General features: G+C 36.0%; 1 protein-coding gene across 8 annotated transcripts in view; it reads right to left on the bottom strand.

The window, feature by feature from the left end:
- Positions 1–22,020, bottom strand: part of LOC128679540 (oxysterol-binding protein-related protein 3-like) — a 61,039-nt gene that overhangs the window by 38,415 nt on the left and 604 nt on the right. For 3 of the 8 annotated variants that reach the window (XM_053761836.2, XM_053761838.2, XM_053761839.2), the window contains exons 1-6: positions 8,115–8,747; positions 6,021–6,113; positions 2,469–2,625; positions 1,670–1,799; positions 636–856; positions 34–131 (exon numbers count right to left, since the gene is read on the bottom strand). In XM_053761836.2, coding sequence (XP_053617811.1) covers positions 34–131; positions 636–856; positions 1,670–1,799; positions 2,469–2,625; positions 6,021–6,113; positions 8,115–8,145 — 730 coding nt within the window. In that variant the 5' untranslated portion in view covers positions 8,146–8,747. Of the gene's footprint in view, positions 1–33; positions 132–635; positions 857–1,669; positions 1,800–2,468; positions 2,626–6,020; positions 6,114–8,114; positions 8,749–22,020 lie in introns of those variants that run through there. The other 5 variants (XM_053761837.2, XM_053761841.2, XM_053761843.2 and 2 more) reach the window with 5 other exon arrangements.

The following is a 22,020-nucleotide window of genomic DNA, read 5'->3' as shown; positions in this document are numbered from 1 at the left end:
CTGAAATTCTTTAAAATTTAAAGTAAAACTTACGTGATGAAGTGTCAGTTGGTGGAAGGTCTTCTAATGGGGCATGAATTTTGGGGATCGATTCTCTTGCCCCGAATGTGAGAAGATGTTGACGGTACAAGCTGAAAAGAAAGTAGACTATATCATAACTTAAAATTCACGCTCTGTCTACTCCGTTAGAGAGTAATAAACAAATAATTGACTTAGGAACTGAGTCATGTATAGAACTGTTGAAAGCTAAGCAAGTACTAGGGCATCATAAATACAAAGGTATACATTGAGTCACGAATTAAACTACAAACATAATTATACTTAACGACGCTGAAGTAGGCACTAATCTTTCGCGTGCAATGATGCGTTTGCATCCGGGAGCTGTGACGCTCAAAAGTCCGTAAAAAAATTTCAGAATTTTGTATATTTGGCTATTATTTTACATCCTGCCTGCCTTACGACAACCCTCCTTGGGAATGCTATTGTTGCCTGACAGCTGGCAAGTCTATGTCCCTTAGTTGCCTCATACAACATTCACCATATCATCATATGGAGTGGTCCTATTTCAGGGCGGCGCACCAGACACAGAAGAAGACGTTGAAGTACTAGGGTAGCATAAACGTTAAAGAGCTCACCGATGCGCCTTCAGAACATTCAACCACGTGCGGAAGACATCGGGCGTCTTCGCTCTGAGATGGTATATGAATTCATCGGCGTCGATGTCGATGCGTCGCCGTCTCGCTTTCGCCGAAATGACCGACAAGCCGACGTCGACGGAGCCGTGCAGACGGCCGCGGGCGACATCTGTCGGCGACCGCGCGTAGACCAGTATGCCGCCGTCGACAACGAAGTATCGCTGGGGATTTGATTAGTGAGGTTGATATATATAATGATTATTCCGTCCGCCTTTTTGTTTGACTTCAATTACAAAAAGCATTCCTAATATACTTTAGCCGGAACGAAAATATAGTAATATAAATATATATAAAATATTGTTTTATTAAATCAATTAGTAACTATCATTTGCATGCATTTTTATTTAGCTGGTCAAAAAGCCAATTTATCATCTCATCCAAAAATAGTAACTGTATGACAAGTAGGTATGACACCATTTTGTCACATTACTGTTGCTGTAATATGACATGAAAAAGTGACTGAATTTCTGAATAATTACTTTGACATTTGATTTTTGATATAAAGTGTCAGTTGAATGACAAACAAAAAAATGTTACATGCGCATAACACAAATGTAAAAAAATTGAAATCCAACTTTTGAGAACAACAGCGCCCCTAACGAGTGTTTGCTAGCATTACCCCTATAGCTTAAAATGACGCGGTGGTGGTCCAGCGGTTGAGACTGTTTGCCTGTGATCTAAAGGTCTCATATTCGAATCCCACTCCTGCCACATGAGTTTGTATACGTTCTGACTCTATGTATAGTAGTTTACATCGACCAACATTTGCTTCCTGTGAAGAAACCTCTTCAGTTCTAGTGAGGAAATCTGTACACTGGTTGACATTTAAAGCTCACTAGTGTGTATGCGACTACTTGCCATCTTGCCATCATCATCTTGACTACTTGGCGGTAGGGGAGATGCCTTTAGGCCTTTAAAATCTGACACCAGTGAAAAGAGTGAATGGTTGCATAAAATATTGATAATTTACGAACCTTGTGCCATCCCTTGAGCGGCCATTTGCGCTTCTTATGCAAGTACCCGTTGAAGACATCAGGCCGCTTCTCAAACCGCTGCCCGTCCTTCAGACCTTCGAGCACCTCCCACTCGCTGCCGCGACGGCGACTGGAAGTGCAAACAAATTTATTTAACTGTTGTAGCTCCACCCGCGGTAATCTATTGACATCGGGTCATTATATCTATTCCAAATTTCTTAAAAATCGACCCAGCGGTTTACCAGGGACAGACAGACTAGACGGAGTTTGGCATTTATATTATTAGTATAGATTAAAGCTCGGCGCGGATCCAGGCCTCAAAAAGGTTTTTGTTTACAGTCAATATAATTCAAGCTTATGTTTAATTGTCACTAACAACTAATACAGTTGTTTGACAGCATTGCTAAAGTCAGTCGCCAGTCCAACGTCGACGATGCAGTCAGGGTTATCACAAAATAATATCACACTCGGTATATCTCCCTCAGGGAGATGCAGGGCAGCAGGGCTTGCCTTTGGTACCCGCTGTAGGCGGACTCCCCTGAGCAGTGCGAGCGGTACATCATCACACGGCTGACAAGTCTGTGTCCCTTAGTTGCCTCATACGACATCCACAATATCTTCATTATGGAGTGGTCCGATTCCAGGGCGGCGCACTCGACACGGAACAAGACGTTGAAGTACTAGGCTGGCATAAACGTGAAAGATCTCACCGATGCGCCTTGAGAACATTCAACCACGTGCGGAAGACATCATCGGGCGTCTTCTGAGATGGTATATGATGCGTCGCCGCTTCACTCACCTGCGGGACTTGCCGGTCCGCGCGGGCGGCGGCGCGGGGCGCACGGCGCGGTCGCCGCTGTCGGCGGACAGCGACGCGGTCTCCCCGGAGCAGTCCGAGTCAGACGGCGCCCGGCGGAGCACCGACGCGCGGCCCGCCGCACCGCGCCGCCTTTCCCCTAGAATGGGGCAGATGACAAGGTCAAAAAGTTGTAAAAAATATGTTTATATGTAACATAGATATATTTCAGATCATTATGATAATTCGTAGACTGTAACATAATAATTCGTGGACTGTAACAGCTGGATCGAAAGTTGGTAAGAAAGTCCATTTAAAAAAGTAATACAATAATAAAAATACACTCTAAAAAAAATTACAATTTTGTTACAACTTTTGTTATGAACTCATCACCATACACGCTTTGCGAACATATTACCAAATAGTAACGTCATTTCTTTGTGTCATTTTGTATGGAGCGTTTGCAGGAGGAGTTCAAAAATGTAGTGTGATTTTATTTTTGTCATATCTTTTAAAAATATTGTCATTATCACAGCATTTTTTCTTTTCGACAACCCGCAACGTACTTAACACAAGCTTATGTGCTTTGAGCCGCAATCTCAACTCAACACTCAAAATTTTCCACATACCTAGTTCTAGTAGTTCAGTAGGTTTTTCCAAATACGTGAGACACAAGTCTATGTGGAGAAAATTGAACATACAATAAGGGGCATATTTGCCGCATGCAGCGGGAACGTTAGATTAATCTATACCCATTGGACTCCTAGCGCGACCAAGGAAGCGTTGGAGTGGTTGTATGGATTTTGCATGGGATAGAACGGCTTGGTAGGAAACTACCAACCAAGCACCGAGCCTTATCAACAAATAAGCGGAGATGAGAGAGAGAGAGAGAGAGAACCGCTTGAAAGGAAATGGGGAGTCCTTTGCCAGGCAGTGGGTGCCCAAAAATAACAGTGCGTGCGTTGTTATATGAATTTATTTTCAAGTGGAATATAAAACAAAACGTGTGTGTTTTAGTTTTCCCGCATTGTATTGGCATGGCACGGCGCCAGTCGCGCGTGTCATGCCAAAGAAGCACTTTCTGGGTCACACGAGACAATTAAATTGCTGTAAAGTTGCCGTTTCGCTGTATTTGCTAGGCCAAGGTCTCCTGAACTGTGGTCCCTAGTAGGAACTCGCATATCCTCCCGTGGATGTCGTATGAGGTGAATAAGGGATAGTGGAACTTCAACAGTTGAGTGGAAACCGGGAGAACGCTCAGATGTGAGAGAGAGAGAGGCAACGGCAGCATTGCCAAAGAGGGTTGGATCTGGCAGACGGACTTGACTTTACACTGTTTACTATCTTTTTTATCTACCGGTTAATCTATTACTGCCGGTTTCATTCGGGGCTGTGGCGCCGCTAAACCCGGGGTCAGCGTAAAAATAAACCTTAAAATATTCAAGATTCAGCTGTTATTTAACAACCTGCCTCCAGACGGTAGACACTCCTTGGGAATGCTATTTGTTACCTATATTATCCATGTGTCCCTTTGACACCTCGTAAGGATCTCCACTCCATATCCTCTTGTGGATGTTTTTTAGGGATTACCTATTTTAGGGCGGGAACCACACTGTGTACTTTGAGAAGTTATTGTTAGGTACCTATTATATTGGTCAGTCATAGGTCCATTGTTGGATAACAAACGTGATATTATGTATTGTTGAACTAATAGGCGAGCGAGCTAACCCTAGTCTCGTACATATAATAATACCGTACTATCTCTATAAATATGTCTGTACATTGGAGATATTAAATAAAAATAATTATGGTGATTTTTATTGGAAATTTTTGTCTGTTTGTATGTTAATATGCGCTTCACGCAAAAACTATTATATGGAAGTAATTTATGTAGTTATATGCTATATGTAATTTGATGCGGTCGAATCTGCAAACTACTCGATGTAATTTCATGCGGTTTTCATAGTTGGACAGGTGATGGTCTAACAAAAAATCTGGTTTAGGTTTCATCGCGACAAGTTGTCAATAAATTACGGCGGCAAAAGCTAGTTCTAAATAACTAGGACTAACTCCGGGGCTACGCTCCCGTGGGAATTTCGGGATAAAAAGTACCCGTGTACCAAATTTCATAACAATCGGTCCCGTAGATAATGCGTGAAAAGGTAACAAACAAACTTACTTTCGCATTTATAATATTAGTTGGGATTGGGATATGGAAATAACAGCTTAACCTGTATTCTATTCTAACGACCTCAAGATAATAATTTGTTGGTCACCCATCCAACGACCGACCATTGCGAAACGACTTGACCGCCACTTAAAGCAGGCCGAACGCTCGAACGAGCTCCTGTAACATCTTTCTGTAATAGTTGCGTAATGTTGGTCAACATCTGATATCATATTTGAAGATTTGAAATGTAGTACGTATGTACATACAGGCATTGCATTTCGATTCTGGGCGTGTTGTGTCTGTTTCTGTGCTTCGTGGTCGTGGTCATTACATGGAACGAAACACACACAACAACTCTCTTGGCATTATTAATGGCGTGGTTTGGCTTTGCCTTCTCCATTGCACACACAAATCAACCAAAATGCAGGATTCCTCACGATGTTTTCCGTCAACAGAAACAAGTGGTGGTCGATTAAAACTACTATACACGAGTCAGATTGGTATACGAACTCATGTGGCACGAGTAGGATCCGAACTTGGGACACTTCGGTTCACAGGTGCGCGTCTTAACCGCTTCAAAATTGCTAGATATACAACAAGGTAATTATACTAACGATTACATGTTTACAGCTTCTTATAACAATTTAATTACAGTCACGAACATATTGGACGTGTAATTTGTTGTAATACGCTTGTAGGTATATTATAGTCAGCAGACAGAATCTTTCCGTGTTTAGTCTACGCTAAGGTAAATACCTATTTTCACGGAAAAATGTCAACAATTTTTTTCTTATTCTAGAAAACTACTGTTAGTAGTTTTCCAGTGAATATCGAACGATGCGACGAAAGATTTTATAGCCTTGGCAGTTGATAGGTAACAATAACATTCCCGATTGAACGTTTTGCAGGTCGTAAAGTGAGTCAAATCTCCAAATGACAAATCACACAGATTGACTTGGCCCCAAAGTAAGTTCGAGACTTGTGTTATGGGATACTAACTCAACGATACTATATTTTACAACATACTAGCTTTTGCCGGCGGCTTCGCCCGCATGAGTTATTCTGCGAAAGCGGAACACAATCTTTCCATTACAGTCAATTGTGATTTGATTTATGAAAAAAAAAATCTACCCTATGTTTGAATGGGAGCCTTTAACTATTATGCATTATAATATTAGTATTGGCCCGAATATTAGTTTCTTTTTGTGTGGATAAACACAAACATCCAAGACACGGGCCAATCTAAAAAAAAAAAAAAACATTTATCCATGTTGACCTAACCGGGGATCGAACCTGGGACCTCCAGTGTAGCGGTCCGGCATGATTGGGACACAGAGGTCGTTCCTAATGGTCATATCATGCCGGACCATCTTTGTGGTACTCACGCTTGCTGTCCAGCCGCGACTCGGTGGCAGCGTGCTTCAGCCCCCCCTGGCTCATCGCGCCGCTACACACGCTCAGCACCCATTTTATGTCAACTGCAAAAAAAAAAAACAAGTTTGTATTCTAATTCGTGACTCAATTTATACCTTTGTATTTACGACGCCTTAGTACTTGCTTAGCTTTCGATAGTTCTATACATAACTCAGTTCATAAATCTATATCTACACTTCTATATAAAGAGATAAGCGTTTGTGTGTTTGTATGTTTGAGGCGGGTAATCTCCGAAACTACCCAATCGATATCAAAAATTCTTTCACCATTAGAAAGGTACATTATCCAAGATTCCTATAGGCTATATTTTATCACAAATTCCCACGGGAGCGAAGCCCCGGGTAACATCTAGTTAATTATATGTTTATTACTCTAACGGAGCAACATACACCCTCTTTAGAATCTGTGATTTTCATATCTCTTTGAACAATGTACTATTATTTGTTAAACAAATTTAAAAAAACCGACTTTCAATATTCACTTCGCTACAACTTTGAATGGCAGAACTGGTTTTGATCAAACATATCTAAGAACCACCGCATAAAGATTAGCTATCAAATGAAAAAAAAAAACGCATCCAAATCGGCTCACCCGTTGATGAGCCAAACCCCCGTACACAGCCAAACAGACGGACTTAACGGGCAAATTATAAAACCCCTCTTTGGCGTCGAGGTTTAAAAATAGAATTGTTGCCAGTCTTTGCCGTCTGGGGTTCACAATTGTCATATTGTTTGCTAAGATCATTCAAGAACACACCACAGACCTATATACGCGTGAATTTCCCAAGGGAGCATTTATTTTTTCGGGATGAAAGGTATATCCTTCTACGTATTTCAAACCACATGTATTCAAAATTTCAAGAAGATTGGTTGATAGCGTGAAGAAGTAACAAACAAAACTTATTTTCCCATTTCTAATAAATAAATATATTAGGACAAATCACAAAGTAAGTAACTTGTGTTATGCGATACTAACTCAACGTATAACAAATATAATAGATAAACATCCAAAACCCGGGCCAATCAGAAAAATATCATTTTCCATCATGACCCGACCGGGACCGAACCGGGGACCGAACCTCACGGTTCAGAGACTTTACCACTGCGCCACCGAGGTCGTCAATATTTGTTAGGATAAAGTCTGTGGTATTATCCTATTGACTGCACATTACAACGTTGTGTAGCAAATTGTAGGCCGACTTTGGCTTATAATATAGGTTAATTTGCAATTATTAATATTTAAAAAAAAAAACGTAATTTTTATCGTCATCAGAGACACTTTATACCAATCATGCGATATCAGAAATTACTATCTTTCAGATATCTTGTTGCACACGATGCGTGACAAATAAATCATAAGTATACGTGCAGTAGTAGTAGTAGTGAGTGTCCTTGTTGGGAGCCGATCCTGGCTGTACCGTCAGGTCATACTTATCATAAATGTATTGTGTCATGGAATCTGAAGCGACGTGGAAAACGTGGAAAATTCAAATCTATGGGACGAGCGGAAGTAGGTGAAGTTTAACTTGCCGTGACAGACGGGACAGACGGGACAGGTGAAAATATAAAAAAGCATTTTAAATGTTATATGTATATATATATAGATTACTTCTTATATTTAGACTTTTAATTATGTTCTTTTTTGTCTGTGTTCTGTTTGTGTGCCCTATGAATAAAATAAAATATAGTTTCATTATGTCCCGACAGAATTAATGAATAAAATCAACGCATATGAAAAAATGCTTCAAAGCTAAAACGTGACATTTTTGAAGATTTTTTTCACAAATTTTGTTTAACTTGCAATGTATGTATGTTCAGGTGGAATCTTGTAACTCAATTATGAAGCAGATATCTTCAACACATATGGTGCACCTGGGAACGGCTCCCGACGAGGGAACTCCTGCAACAGCACACACATGATTTTTTTCTGTCACGCATTGAATGCGATAAGATCTCCCCGACAACAATAAAAGTTTGGGTCAAAAATTTTACTTTTGTAAAAAACTTGTTTAAGTACATACATTTAAAGTAATTTTTGTAACAAACCTATGTTCATGACAGCAAAAGGGTTTTTCATTTTCACTTAAGAAAACCGTATTTTACAAAAATACAACACAACCTATATTATTTATTATATTTATTAACATGATAATGGCAACTCTGTTTTCGGAAATGTCAAAAATTTGTTCAACATTCATGTCACGCACTCATTAACACAGATTACTTTTTACACTGCACTTTTAAATTATAATTCTAATTTCAAATTAGAAACCTTTTTCTTTTGTTTATTTAATTTCTATCATATTTCGTTTATTTATTATGTAACACACTTTAAGATACTGGCAGTTAACATATTATTTTTTTAATTTTGTTTTTTAATATTAAGGCTTGGCAAACAAGTCAAGATGACAATGCCTTTGGCTTTTCTTTACGGAACTCAAGATAAAATAATATCACGTATTGATAATACTATATCAATCACATGTGATAGTGAAATTTTATTGTATAGCCAACAGCACTTACACCTATCAAAATTCATTGGAAATTGAACGCTATTACAATCGCATAAAGGTTTACTAGGCAACTTAATATGTAGCTGACAGTACTTAGATAACTATCTATTCAAGCTAAAAGTTAAATACGATAAAGTAAAGCATTGGTTTCACTTCTCGCGTCAATTACATACTAATATTATAAAGAAAAAAGATTTGTCAAGTATTTTTGTTGTAATAAACTCAAAAACTACTGGGCCGATTTTAATGAAATTTGGCACAGAGATAGATGAAACTTTCAGGAGTAACATAGACCATTCTTACTACATCGATTACAAAATAAATATTTCATTTCACGACATTCTTTACTTTACTTCCGGGTTACATACGTAATATAATATAATAAACATTAAATAAATGAAACTCAATCAAAACGTAATTGGCAAGAAATACCGGCTATGAAATATTTTATTGCATGCTAGTTCAAGTATATGTGACGTCAAACGTTATGATAAATTTAATTTTGACTAGTGTGCAATAAAGTAAAAATTAATAGGCGGCAAAAATTTGTTTTTTCAATCAAAATATTTAATTTACATTCTCGACAAAATTCGCGCAATTAACAGAATTATTCCTATTCCAGGTTTCATGCTACAAATATACCAAATTTTCTCTAAATCGGTTTATGCGGTCCCGTTTATGCGGGTAACACAAAAAAATAAAATAAAATAAAATAAATAAAAATAAAGAAAAAATTCTCATGAACTTTCTTTTTTTTGTATGTATGCATGTTCGTATACATACTATGTCCGTATGTATGTTTGTAACGCGATAACTTTCGAACAGTTGGTCTGATTTTGATGAAATTTAAAAGGTATGTAGGATCTGCCAACATAATTTTTAAACGTAGGGCATCAAAATCGGTTAAGTCGTTTTTGAAATATTCACAATTTTATAAAAAAAAATATTGTGTTCGCGAGGTCTAAGTTCGCAGCGAACTACTACTAATATATTTGGATGATTTCCTACGCCACTCGCCGTCAGTAAGGCCGCAGCCTTACCCGCGAAACGCCAAATAGCGTAACCTTGTCATACCCCAGTTTCGTTGAGACCGGTTTCAGTGTTGCAATAAAAATTATCTTGTTCAATGACTGCAATAATTCCTTATACAGGTTACGATTAATAACATTACTTGTTGCTAGACACGGTGAATAGATTGAACTGTGTTGTGACGCCGTAGTGGTTCAGTGGTTGAAAGGTACAGTCTGGTTACATTGTTCTCAGATTCAAATCCTGTCTACCACAAGGCAATGAAGTATATTACAAAGAGTTCTGTAATTCGAGTATTCATTATCACTTTTTACAATCTATGTATTACATAATAGTTTTTGTGTACTTCATGTGATGTAAATGATTTTTAATTTATGGCAAAATAGCTTTTAGCCCGCGGCTTCGTCCGTATAATTTTTTCCGGGACGTAAGGTACACTATGTCCTTCTCCATACTTCAAGCTACATGTATGAAATATTTCAAGAAGATTGGTTGAGTAGATAGAGCGTGAAGAGGTAACAACCAAACAAAATTACTTTCACATTTATAATATTAGTAAGGATAAGGAAGTAAGGATAAACATGTTTCTTTCTTACATAATATGAATTAGGTACATGGGAGGGATATAGTTAAGATTATACGAACACGGAGGTCTGACGCAAAATGTGAACGCAAAACGTTAACATGTTAATTTGTCTTCTAAAATGAGCTTAGCAGCTGCATAAGAATGGATTTGCATTGCTTATCCATTCTGCGTCATTCGGTTTCGTTTACTTTGTAAATAATGAATTTTTTCAACATTACAACATGATCATATGAAATCTTCAAATGTGAACAGTGTCACAATCAAACATTTCTATCTAAAGGCCGATTTTTAAACCATCACATACCGTATCTACCCAACAAGCAAAATAATCGTATAAAACAATATTATAAGAGTATTTTTACTAATATTGTTCCTATATAAGTATTGTTCTAGACGTTTTTAGTTATAATAGTATTCGACAAGCTTTAACATACTCAAGAGCATTAGTTTTTATATCTTAGTCTTATAGTTTGCTACAAGAATTCCGTACAAGATAGTTACAAGACACTTTTACTTGTTTTAGCATTCCACAAGCGTAGATATTTTCAAGAGCATTTATTTTCACTACACAATCTTATAGATAGCTACAAGATTATTTTATAGTAAACTTATAAGTTTGAATCATAATCGATCCTATACTAGAGAACATGATATTATAACGCACTACTCTGTGACTATTATAAGTTTGCGTCTATTGTCTTGTTCAAGACTCTTTAAAGTGTAATTAAACTTAATGAAGAGGGTTAGAAGATCAAACAATCTTATATGTTACTGTCAGTATCATCAGCCATTTTGTTCAGGTTAATATATTATTTTACTATTATCATGGATTTAAGCGATTGGAAAAGATTTAAAAGGAGTGGTGGTTATAGAAGAAAATTGAGAAAGAGGTTTGCAGAATTAGTGAGCCAAGATCTTCAGTAAATAAATCTAGCGCGTCAAGCGCAAATACAGATGAATATAATGAGGGTTCCGTGATGAAAAATATTTTGCCTCCCCTAGCCTACAACGCGGAAAGCGAAGAAGTTGACAATATTGTGGAAGAATACAACAGCGATTTTGAAGAAACCACTGAGTATTAAAAAAAATTGCGAATTGCATGAAGGCATACAAAAGTGGGCTATAGTGTATATAGTATATAGTGCACCTAATAGATCTTGGCTTGATGAAACGTTAATTGATTTGATGGCGTGATGGAAAGTTGGGAAATTCCCTAACTAAATGGAGCGCCCGAGATATAGAAAACCGTCAATAGTTTTTGATGCATAAGCAATGTAGAGACAAAAAATATATAGTTAAACTTTGTTGATACTAATTGAGACTTACATGATGTTTTGAATATAGCAGTAGTCACATTCGTCTTCCGGGTAATGATTGCATACCACCATATATTTGTAACGCCACGCATTATGACCTCTTTAGTTATATCGCGTGCGCGCTGGCATGATTTTTATTTATTTCAGTCTAAATTCAAAATTTTAAATTATTGTTCCACTTGATATTTTGAAATCACATTTTGACTCATTCATTACCATAACGATATCGGCACGTACCACAGTACGGTGTAATAATAAAATATATATAATAAAATATCTTAAATTATTGAAGGGTCTGTATTTTACTTATTAATTATATTATTATATAACTGTCTGCCTTTGCCTATTCCTACTCCAACCCTACCTGAGATTACCCTATCACCTAACAATGGCGCCCAACGTGGGGCTTTTACACCTTAGCTTTTACATTACAATTGTTTTATATTAAGAAGTTTTCTAATATTTCTTTTCTCAACAATAAAGTGCGAGTGTAGTCTTCAGTCTGATAAATATCCACAACAAATAACACTTTTTGATAAAATAAATTTATTACTCTCCAAGGCCATTCTAATTCGTTAAGTTATTTAAAGTCATCTTTGGTTAAAAAGCAGTCGACGTTCAAAAATGCCACCATCCTAAACGTAAATTTATAATTACCATCCTGAAAAGAATTGAATAGACAATTTCATAGAGAACCCTAATTTGTTTTTAAATGGCGGCGAATTAGCGGGTTGAGATTGCTTTAAGTACAAATTTACCTATAATAGTCTAAAATTTTCTTGAAAAAGAGTTATTTTTTTAACATGGCGATTTTATATGAGGATTATTAAAATATTTTTTTTTACATTTAATATACTATGAGCTCGTTTTCAAAGGGCGCTGTTAAAATTATCAAAATTAGGTACATATTTACAATAAATATGAAATCCCCAATGAGTTCAAACAATAAATATGACAAGCTCGATGATAAATATACACAATAATTCAAAGAAATTGCTACTTATGTTCTACAACATTTACCAAATAGATATTTATTTTTAAAGTGATTTCAGTATTTTTTAGAGGACAAGCAATTGCACCGACTAGCCGAAATAACAAAAATTACTCTTAAGCACTTTATAATGCACTAGTAATGGAATTACCATTACTAGTGCATTATAAACAAGATTGCTCTAGCAAAATACTTAGGTCAGGTAATAAAAAGTGTGTTAGAGCTTATAAATGTGTTGTCTCAGAACATTATAGTAACAATAGTGCTTCCCTAAGTATTTTATAATACTTTATAACATTCTGAAGTTAATTATAAGATAGTTATAGGAAGGGAACGTTCCTATAAATGCGCCTAAATCCAGCTTTACAGTATGCTACAGGTAGCTTACAAGTAAAAAGAATAGTAGTCTTGAAGATAGTTATAGGTACTGATTTTGCTTATTGGGTATCCATATCGTGAGTCACAATGACATAATTTATGACATTAATAAATTCGCTAAGTGGTCTATTTATGCGTAGGCGCAATCTAAACCATAAAAAAGATCATACTTTAATCTAAAGTATGTTTTGTCTAAGTCTCTAAGAATGTTTATGTCTTTTAGTTCGATACATGTATGTGGTTATAACGTGCTTACAACATGTTACAAAATGTTATAACACTTAATTGTCTTTTACACAATTTTCTTTCTTTCTCTCTCTCTCTCTCTCTCTCTCCCTCCCTCTCTCCCTCTCTCTTTCTTTCTTTCTTTTTCTTTCTTACAACATATGTTCTAGAACATTTCGTAACACGCTGTGTTGGGAGCACCTTAGACGAAAACAACTTTGATTTATCACGATAGTCATGACGTTATCAAATCTGTCATCTATAAAATGCAGTTTCAAACGTTTAGGAATACTCTTATCGCATTTAATAAAATAATAACATGCAAGTATAATTAAGATTATGATTGAAAATACTTACTAATTGTCATTAAAAAGCGTTTCCTTATGCTGCAAGAGATGCAGTCTGGTGATAAAAAACCAAAACTATATCCACGATGGACGAGTGTTTCCATGCCACATCCCGGCTCAATGAGGCTAATCTCATACAAAGTGGCAAATGAGGGACAAAAGATATCACCGCTCTGTTATCTCGTTTCATATCCTTACTAATATTATAAAAAGAGAAAAGGTTTGCATTTTTGTTTGTAATGAATAAACTCAAAAACTACTAGGCCTATTTTGATGAAATTTGGCACAGAGATAGGCGAAACCTTCAGGAGTGACATAGGCTTTTATCATGGTTTTGCCTGAGCGAAGCCGAGACGAGCGGCTAGTGAGCGATATGCTATATCTTTCTCGTTAAGGTTATAGATGTTCCAAACAAACTCTATTTAACTAAATCCAGACATTCGGATGTTCTAAACCTAAGCAATCAGAAATCAGTTTCTAAAAATAAGCCTTTAATGCTGGCAACACCGTACCGTACACATAAAGCCCTTTAGTTAATACCATATGATTAAACCTCCGTTGGAAACATGTAAACCTTGGGCTGTAATCAAGGCTTATAGACGAGTGTAATCTTGTAGCAAATGAATTGTGTTACCAATACAAAGCCGGAGAACTGATTCGAGAATTATTTCCATGCATTTTGTTTAAATTGCAACGTCTGTGTGTATCAACGTATATGTGACTTGGTATGAACATCTGTCGGCTAAGTGCGGGTTTGCATTTTGCACTTCTCACAGTCGAATCGATTCGAAGTGAGACGCGGCGAACTAATCACATTGCGCCATTGTGACGCAACGACAACCACACTGCGCGATCACTCACTTCGAGTCGATTCGATGGTCAGAGATGAAATGCAAACCAGCACTAATCCCTCTGATGAGGAGAGAAAACGAAGACCTAACTAATCATGCTGAACATGAAAGTAACTGGTTACAGAAGAAGAGGGAGACCAGGAAACAGATGGACTGTGTGAGGGAGGATGTCAAGGAGTGGATGAGACTAATTAGTCTCATCTAGGAAAGGAAAGACATAGGTATTGCGCCGAACACAAATGAAGGTAACTATATATTTTTATATCATAATGGGAAAACGACGCCTGATGGTAAGCAAACGTGTGTTCGAATCAGAATCTTACAGCACAATTTTAAAGCAGATATTTCCAAGCGATTGAGCTGAAATTTTGCATACACATGCTGTAGACGACAGCGTCAGCCGGTCCAAATTATACCTATTTGATATTATATATAATTGTGTGAGTTAAACGATGCAGCGTTTCTTAACCAATTTCATTTTCCCATAGTTTATTTTTAATGACACAGTCAATATAGTGACCTGAAGAAGTGCCTGTGAAGGCCTAATGTCTGAATTGAATAAACATATTAGGACAAATCACACAGATTGAGCTAGCCCCAAAGTAAGTTCGAGACTTGTGATATGGGATAATAACTCAACGATACTATATTTTACAACAAATACATATATAGATGTTTATCTATCAACAAAATCATCAAATACAAACAATAAATACATATATAGATGATTATCTATTTCATCCAAGACCCGGGCGAATCAGGAAAAGATCATTCTCCACCATGACCCGACCGGCTATCGAACCCGGGACCTCTCGGTTCAGAGGCAAGCACTTTACCACCGCACCACCGAGGTCGTCACGAATTAGTTTTTATCTTTAAAAAAAAACGTTAAAACCTCATGAGGTTTTAAGCCAGTGTGGCCATCGCCAACACATCTAGTTGGGATGATAATGTATTATTACGATATGCACACCCTGATGCACCCTGAATCGCCTCTATAAAATCATTTCTACGTCAGTTATCGTCCGCGCCACCTCAAAAGTGTCAGCTGAAAATCAGTTGTTACTCTTCTGGGTAACATATAGCTGAGCTGTAGCCTTTTTGTTACTTTATGGCACAATGTAACTGTTAGTTTTATGTTTAGGTATATTATTTTTCTTGTCTGTAATTGTGTGAAACAGTAAGAAGTAAAGTTTTTATCTATCTATCATATATCTGACGGCTTGTGTCAAAATTACCAGCATAGTTTCAATTAAAGTTTGACATAGGTCTTGTTACTGCAGCAGTACGAAATTAGCATATATCACAAAATATAACACTTAAGTTACTTTCGTTTGGCACGAACCAAATTGGGTCAGCGAAAATTGTTCAACTTTCGGAACAATGGATATCTTTGGTAGATATCATGAAGCTAATACTGAAGCCCGTGCCGATTGGTTTTTTAATGCGGACCCTGAGCTGCAGCTGGTCTGCAGCACTGCTTTCTCATCTGAACATTTATTTCTGGCTCCATCCAGCTAACGGTCAGCTTTCCTACTTGTTATTCTCTGCTTCGTACGATCTTCGGCATCTACAAATTAATTAGACAAAAAAAATGTATAAGTGTAGTAGATAATAATTACTTTTTACCCTTTGCCGTGGAAACGATGGGCCCATGGGGTTCTGATTAAAAATTCTATTTAAGAGACATCACGACGCGCCTTATCGCCAACAGGATTTGGGAGATTGGAGTTGAGAGGCGTGTAAGTCTCGCAATACAGCGAGGAAACGCTGCTAGTGTCTTGGGCACGTTGCCTCCCTGTGGCGCGTTGCAAGATTATTTTTATTTATAGTTTTTTTCTACAATTTGATTTTTGTATAAATGTTATATGTTAATAAGTATAGCTAGGCTCAATTAAATAAATTACCACTTAAAAAAAAATCCTCTTAAACAACATGAAGCTAGCATTTTAAAATTCCCCCTTCTGCCAGTGCTAGGCCCAGGCGAGAACGACAATGTCTTAAGTCGGAGCTCAACGCTTAGGCGCAAAAGAAACTACTAGAAAAACATCGTGATAATTACAAACAGCCAGTGCTTTTACAACACGAGTGGAGACATAATCATTTGTGAATATTTATAGTTACATTGAACCAATACGGTGTAGAAGTCAATCCAATTGGTATAAATGACCGAGAGCGGAACCACCAGTCCGTAGAAAATCCCTCTCCTTTCTCTTTACAGTCGTGGTCATTAAGTGGAATGAAGCACACACTACTCTCTCAGCAATATTTATAGAGTGGTTTGCCAATGCCTCCTCCAATTCACACGCTAGATGATAAATTATCAACTAGAGTCCAGGTTTCCTCACGACGTTTTCCTAAGTACTAAACATGAGATTGGTATATATAATGGAATAAAGAACTACAGGGATACCTATTAATATCGTCAATATTTTATTGAGAATTTCCAAACAGCCTGTCGATAAAGAAATCTCTGACTCAACATAACAACCGCCATCTAGTGATAACAACCGGAACACAAATGACGCACATTAATCTTGGCAAAACACCAAAGTTTGGCTGATAAATACTATTCTGCTCATAAAAAATATCACAGATATTAGTTACTGTCGTGATCTAAAAGCTAAATTACTTTTGAATATTGTCTGTTTCCCGTGGCTCTGCGCTTTTCACTACATAGTATAAAACAAAAGTTGGTCCTCGCTGTCTGTCGCTATGTACGCTTAGACCTTTAAAACTACGCAACGAATTTTGATGTGGGTTTTTTAAATAGATAGACTGAGTCAAGAGCAAGGTTTAGCTGTATAATTTATTATGGTTTTATCAGAGCGAAGCCGAGAAGGCATAAAAATATAAAATAATTTGCCTATATGCAAACATTTTGATTTTTATGTGACTAAGTACTTCAATAAATATACATGTCAAGAGTCCTTTATTAATGCCTATACAAATGGTGTACAGGTATAGTATTCCCAATTACACAAATATTAATTCACAGACAAGTCAACATACGCCTGAGTGATCTAAGTAAGAATGATGTCATCAACTTACTGACGCGCTCACCTTGACCACAAAATATCGAGCGCGCAAATATGTATACCTACATTAGAGAAATCCTGGAATCATTAGATGTAAACTTGATAACAGGAGAGGATCAGTCATGTATTCTATTCACAAAAAAGTTTATACATGCTTTAAGTGAAAGTATGTTTCGTCTTTTTCTCTTTAAATATCATAAAGTGCAATAATGACAAAACTACAAGTATGCTTAATTTTTTTATGAGTAAATGGGAATATACGTGACGTATACTACACGATGCGTACATGAAAATTCAAATCATTTATTCAGAAATTAGACCTTCACAGGCACTTTTTCTCGTCAATTTTTATATTTATAGTTATTTCTCACAAGCTACAAACTACTGGCATTTCGGAACAACCACTGCTGAGAAGAAATGCCGAAAGAAAATCATTTGAACAGTGTTTGTCGCTATCATGCCAGATCGGCTTACCATTATTGTTTCTTACAATGTTTTTTTTTCTAATAATATATAAAAGTACATAATGTACATAGTCAAAAGGTAATATGAAAACAGGTTATGATTGTGATCGGAGTGCTGATTATAATATATATATATATATATCGATGTGAAACACAGTTAACTTACATAAAAATATATGATAAACAAGATGACCAGTTCCCTCTGGCAGCACCCGTTCACGAGTTGACGCATGGGACAGCCATCGCGTAGCTCAACCATAATAGAGGGAACCTCACGACCCGGCCCATGATACGAGAAAAAAAGACAGCATGTGGGCAGTAACGTGCTATGTTTTCGTATGTTTCGTGGTCATCATCATAATCGTATTCCTCATGGGTCGTGGTCATTATGTGGAATGAAATACACTGTTGTGTATTTCATTCCACATAATGACCACGACCCATTATATACACCCACCCATTATATACATTTTATTTTACACTCTTCTTCGTGGTCATTACGTGGAATGAAACACACACAACAACTTTCTTGGAATTAGTAATGGAGTGGTTTGCCATTGCCTTCTCCATTTCACACACAAGTTGACAATCAACCAGAGTGCAGGTTTCCTCACGATGTTTTCCTTCACCGGAAGCAAGTGGTGGTCGATGAAAACTACTATACATGAGTAAGATTGGTATGTACAATCTCATGTGGCACGAGTAGGATTCGAACCTGGGACCTTTTGGTTCACAGGCGGTCGTTACACCACCACCGCTTTTGTTTCGGGGTAGCCTTCTGCTCTGCTGTAAGAAAGTTTTGATATGACTGGATGTTGATATTTTACAAAATTCTCGTTTGCAGCTCGGGCAAATGTAACTTGTTAACGCGATTTAATTTTCATTTCTTCGTTATTTTGTATATTGTGTGAGTAAAGTCAAGAAATCCATATTATGACGCCAGACTGCCGATTTCTGATTGATACCGACACAAATGCTAAATATATCGTATGATTACTTAAAGACTGCTATGGTTGTGAAAATTGGCCAAGGTTTACAAGTATCATTCTATGGGACACGTAATGAACTTTCTTCACATCCATACTAATATTACAAATATGTTTGTCTGTCAGCAAACAGACAGATATGTCTGTCTGTTTGCTTTGCGTAAAAGCGTAAAAGACAGACTATTACATTTGTATATATATTAGTATGGCCGTATGGATTATTTTCCAACGCCAGTTATAGATTAGCATCGAACTCGGAACCGATGCGAGCTTTTATTTACCGCAATGAAAACCCAGTAATGTACCTATCCCGAAGCCGCCACAGTTCGGATGAATAGCCAGCATAAGGCATGTCTCGTTTAATCCGAGGGTAGTCATTCATATTAATCTATACTATTATTATAAAGAGGTAAGCGTTTGTGAGTTTGTATGTTTAAGTCGGGTAACCTATATAACAACCAAACCGATTTCAAAAATTCTTTCACCATTAGAAAGGTACATTATCCAAGATTGCCATAGGCTATATTTCATCTCAAAATTCCCAAGGGACCGAAGCCCCGGGCAACATCTACAACAAACATACAACATCATTCATATTAATTCGTTTATTTTAAGAAAACAAATATAATCAATGTAGGTACTTGTTTCTGGTAAAATAAAGATTTTTTTCTAATCATTTAATGTATTTTGCCGACCTTGACAAGAATCTCTTAAGCATACCATAGATAATACTTCATTTTCCATACACAACATTTAGAAACAATGTATGAATGAATATGCATAAGTAACTCCTCAGAAAGTCCTCTATACAATAGATACATAATTAACATGTTTGGTTGTAAAACATTATGTTTATGTTTGAACTAACCGGAATAGTTAATAACATATATTTAGTAACTGTTACAAAATAGAGTAAAAAATAGAAACAAAATCAATCAATTGTGTGGTGTGATCCTAAATATTGCATAGTCTATATTATTTGGGGAATGATAAGATTTCTAAATATCCCTCAGATCAGAATCTTAAAATGTCAGTGTTTAGGAACTACAAATGTACCTATATATATGAAACCTAATTGTATTTTTTAAAACAGCTGTGAAAGATAAAAAATATCACACAGGTCAAAAGAATTAATCAAAAAAAAATACAAATAGCAAATAAGTACCTAAAACTAACTAAAACTCAACCACAAGTGATGATTCAAATACATGAATAATGTTAATTGTGTCTAAAAAGTTGTTTAAAGTGAGAATTGCATAGGCTTTTCCAAGTTTTACCCAGACCATGACAAATTAAATCAATTTAAAAATTAGCAGCCTGTCCTGGCTTCTCTCAGGTAAAACTCTCTCTTAACTATACATCTAAATCTTACTCAAGAAAAAATAAAAAAAAAGGTAAATAACACCTTCCACAGGAAACACATTTGTATTGTTGAACTGTACAAAAATATCTCTGGTATTTTTGAGTTTATCACATTCATACAGACAGACTTCTTTTTATAATATGTATGACAATGTAAATTAATAATTGTTTATCAGATAAAATATTGATACAATCTTACAAATTGATACAAAATTAAGATAATGTTTTATCATATACCACTGTGGTAGAACTTCTTTCAAACTAAGGCATAAATTGCAAAAAAGAGAGAGTCTTTAGTTCTATATTACTCCTTCAAAGCTGTAAAAAGTTGTATGCAATTGTGTAGGCATTTGGGCTGAGTAGAATTTGTGTATAGTATATTGTATAGTATATTCTACTCTTCTATAAAATTCTCTCTTTCTACTAATCATCAGACAACAAAATGTCTGATGAAAATGTTAGGTATTTGTCAGAGTATATCGGTAACTTTGGTTCTTTTCCTTATTTCTGAGTTCCTTATTTGGTTTGTCAGTCTCACACCCATCATGATTCTCTCCATGGCTCTTTGGCACTTAGCTAATCTCTCTCTATGCTTTTCCGTTAGAGCCCAAGTTTCGCACCCATATGTTAGGCAGGGTAGGATGCTAGTATTAAAGGTCTTAGATTTGATTTCATTTGATGTGGGTGTTTGGGAACATAGTGATCATTTAACATTGGGTAGAGACTATCTGATAGATTATATTTGTGTCTAAACTGTTTAATTTTGTAACTTTTATCTAAATAGTTGATAAGAAAACTGACACTGTTAGAAATGTAAATATGGAAGCAAATAATGTATGATATTATATATGACTTACATAAGTTGAAAATCAAAAATCAAATATTTAGTATCTCAAGTCAATTATGACAGATATAAAATACTTATAAAATACTATCACTAAGGTTTCTCCTGAATACAAAAAAGGAATTAAATAATTTTTCAAATACATTAATAGCCAGCAGATTGACTAATTGTAATCATGGTGAATGAAAACTGCCATACACGAGTCAAAATGCTATACAAACTCATATGTCATGAGTAGAACTTAAACAAGACTCTACATAGTTCATCACAACCACTCAAGCACCATCTTTTTACATCATCAAGCATTGAAGACCATTGTTATTGTTGTTGGAGCTGCCTCCATTTCCATCTAACCTATGACTTTAATTATACTTCCCTATACAACACAACCCTTGCCTTATCTTTCAACTGATCCTCTGAAAATCCTCCATCCTTTTCTTTCTCTCTTTACTTTGCATGATGACGATAAAAACTACATCATAATTTATAGATTAAAACAGTGGATTTCTTATTTCTATTCAAAATACTCATTGTAAAAGTAAAGGCTGACAGTCTCTTTACTATAGTATATTCCTGTTTTTTTTTAAAGCAAATGAAAAACACATTGTGTCTTTAGAATAATCTGGAGATCTAAATGAGTAAGACTGACTGAAAAGGTGACCCTACATCAAATTATGCATGTACCTAAATTCAAATTGTGAATACAATTAATTTGAATTTAATTTTGTTTAGATAATGTAGTTTTTTACTGCCAGTGGTAATTTTTAAACAATTCAAATGTAGAAGAGTTCACATTTATTTGAACCTTACAGTATTTTTAATGTATGATAAGTAGGTACAAAATTGGTGAAATATATAATATTCAAAAAAGTATGACTGAAATTTTAGAAATCTCTATTTTATCCCAAAAACAGAATAAAATTTTATTAATACTTAGGTTTACACTCGTTATTTTTAGGTTATAAAAAAAACTAAATGCTTTATTTATAAATACGTGCAGATGTTTAATCAAAACATAAAAC

Source organism: Plodia interpunctella, chromosome 22 (genome assembly GCF_027563975.2).
Source record: "Plodia interpunctella isolate USDA-ARS_2022_Savannah chromosome 22, ilPloInte3.2, whole genome shotgun sequence".
Taxonomy (NCBI): Eukaryota; Metazoa; Arthropoda; class Insecta; order Lepidoptera; family Pyralidae; genus Plodia; species Plodia interpunctella.
Note: the sequence above shows the minus strand (reverse complement) of the source record. Positions and strands in the feature narration are given on the sequence as shown.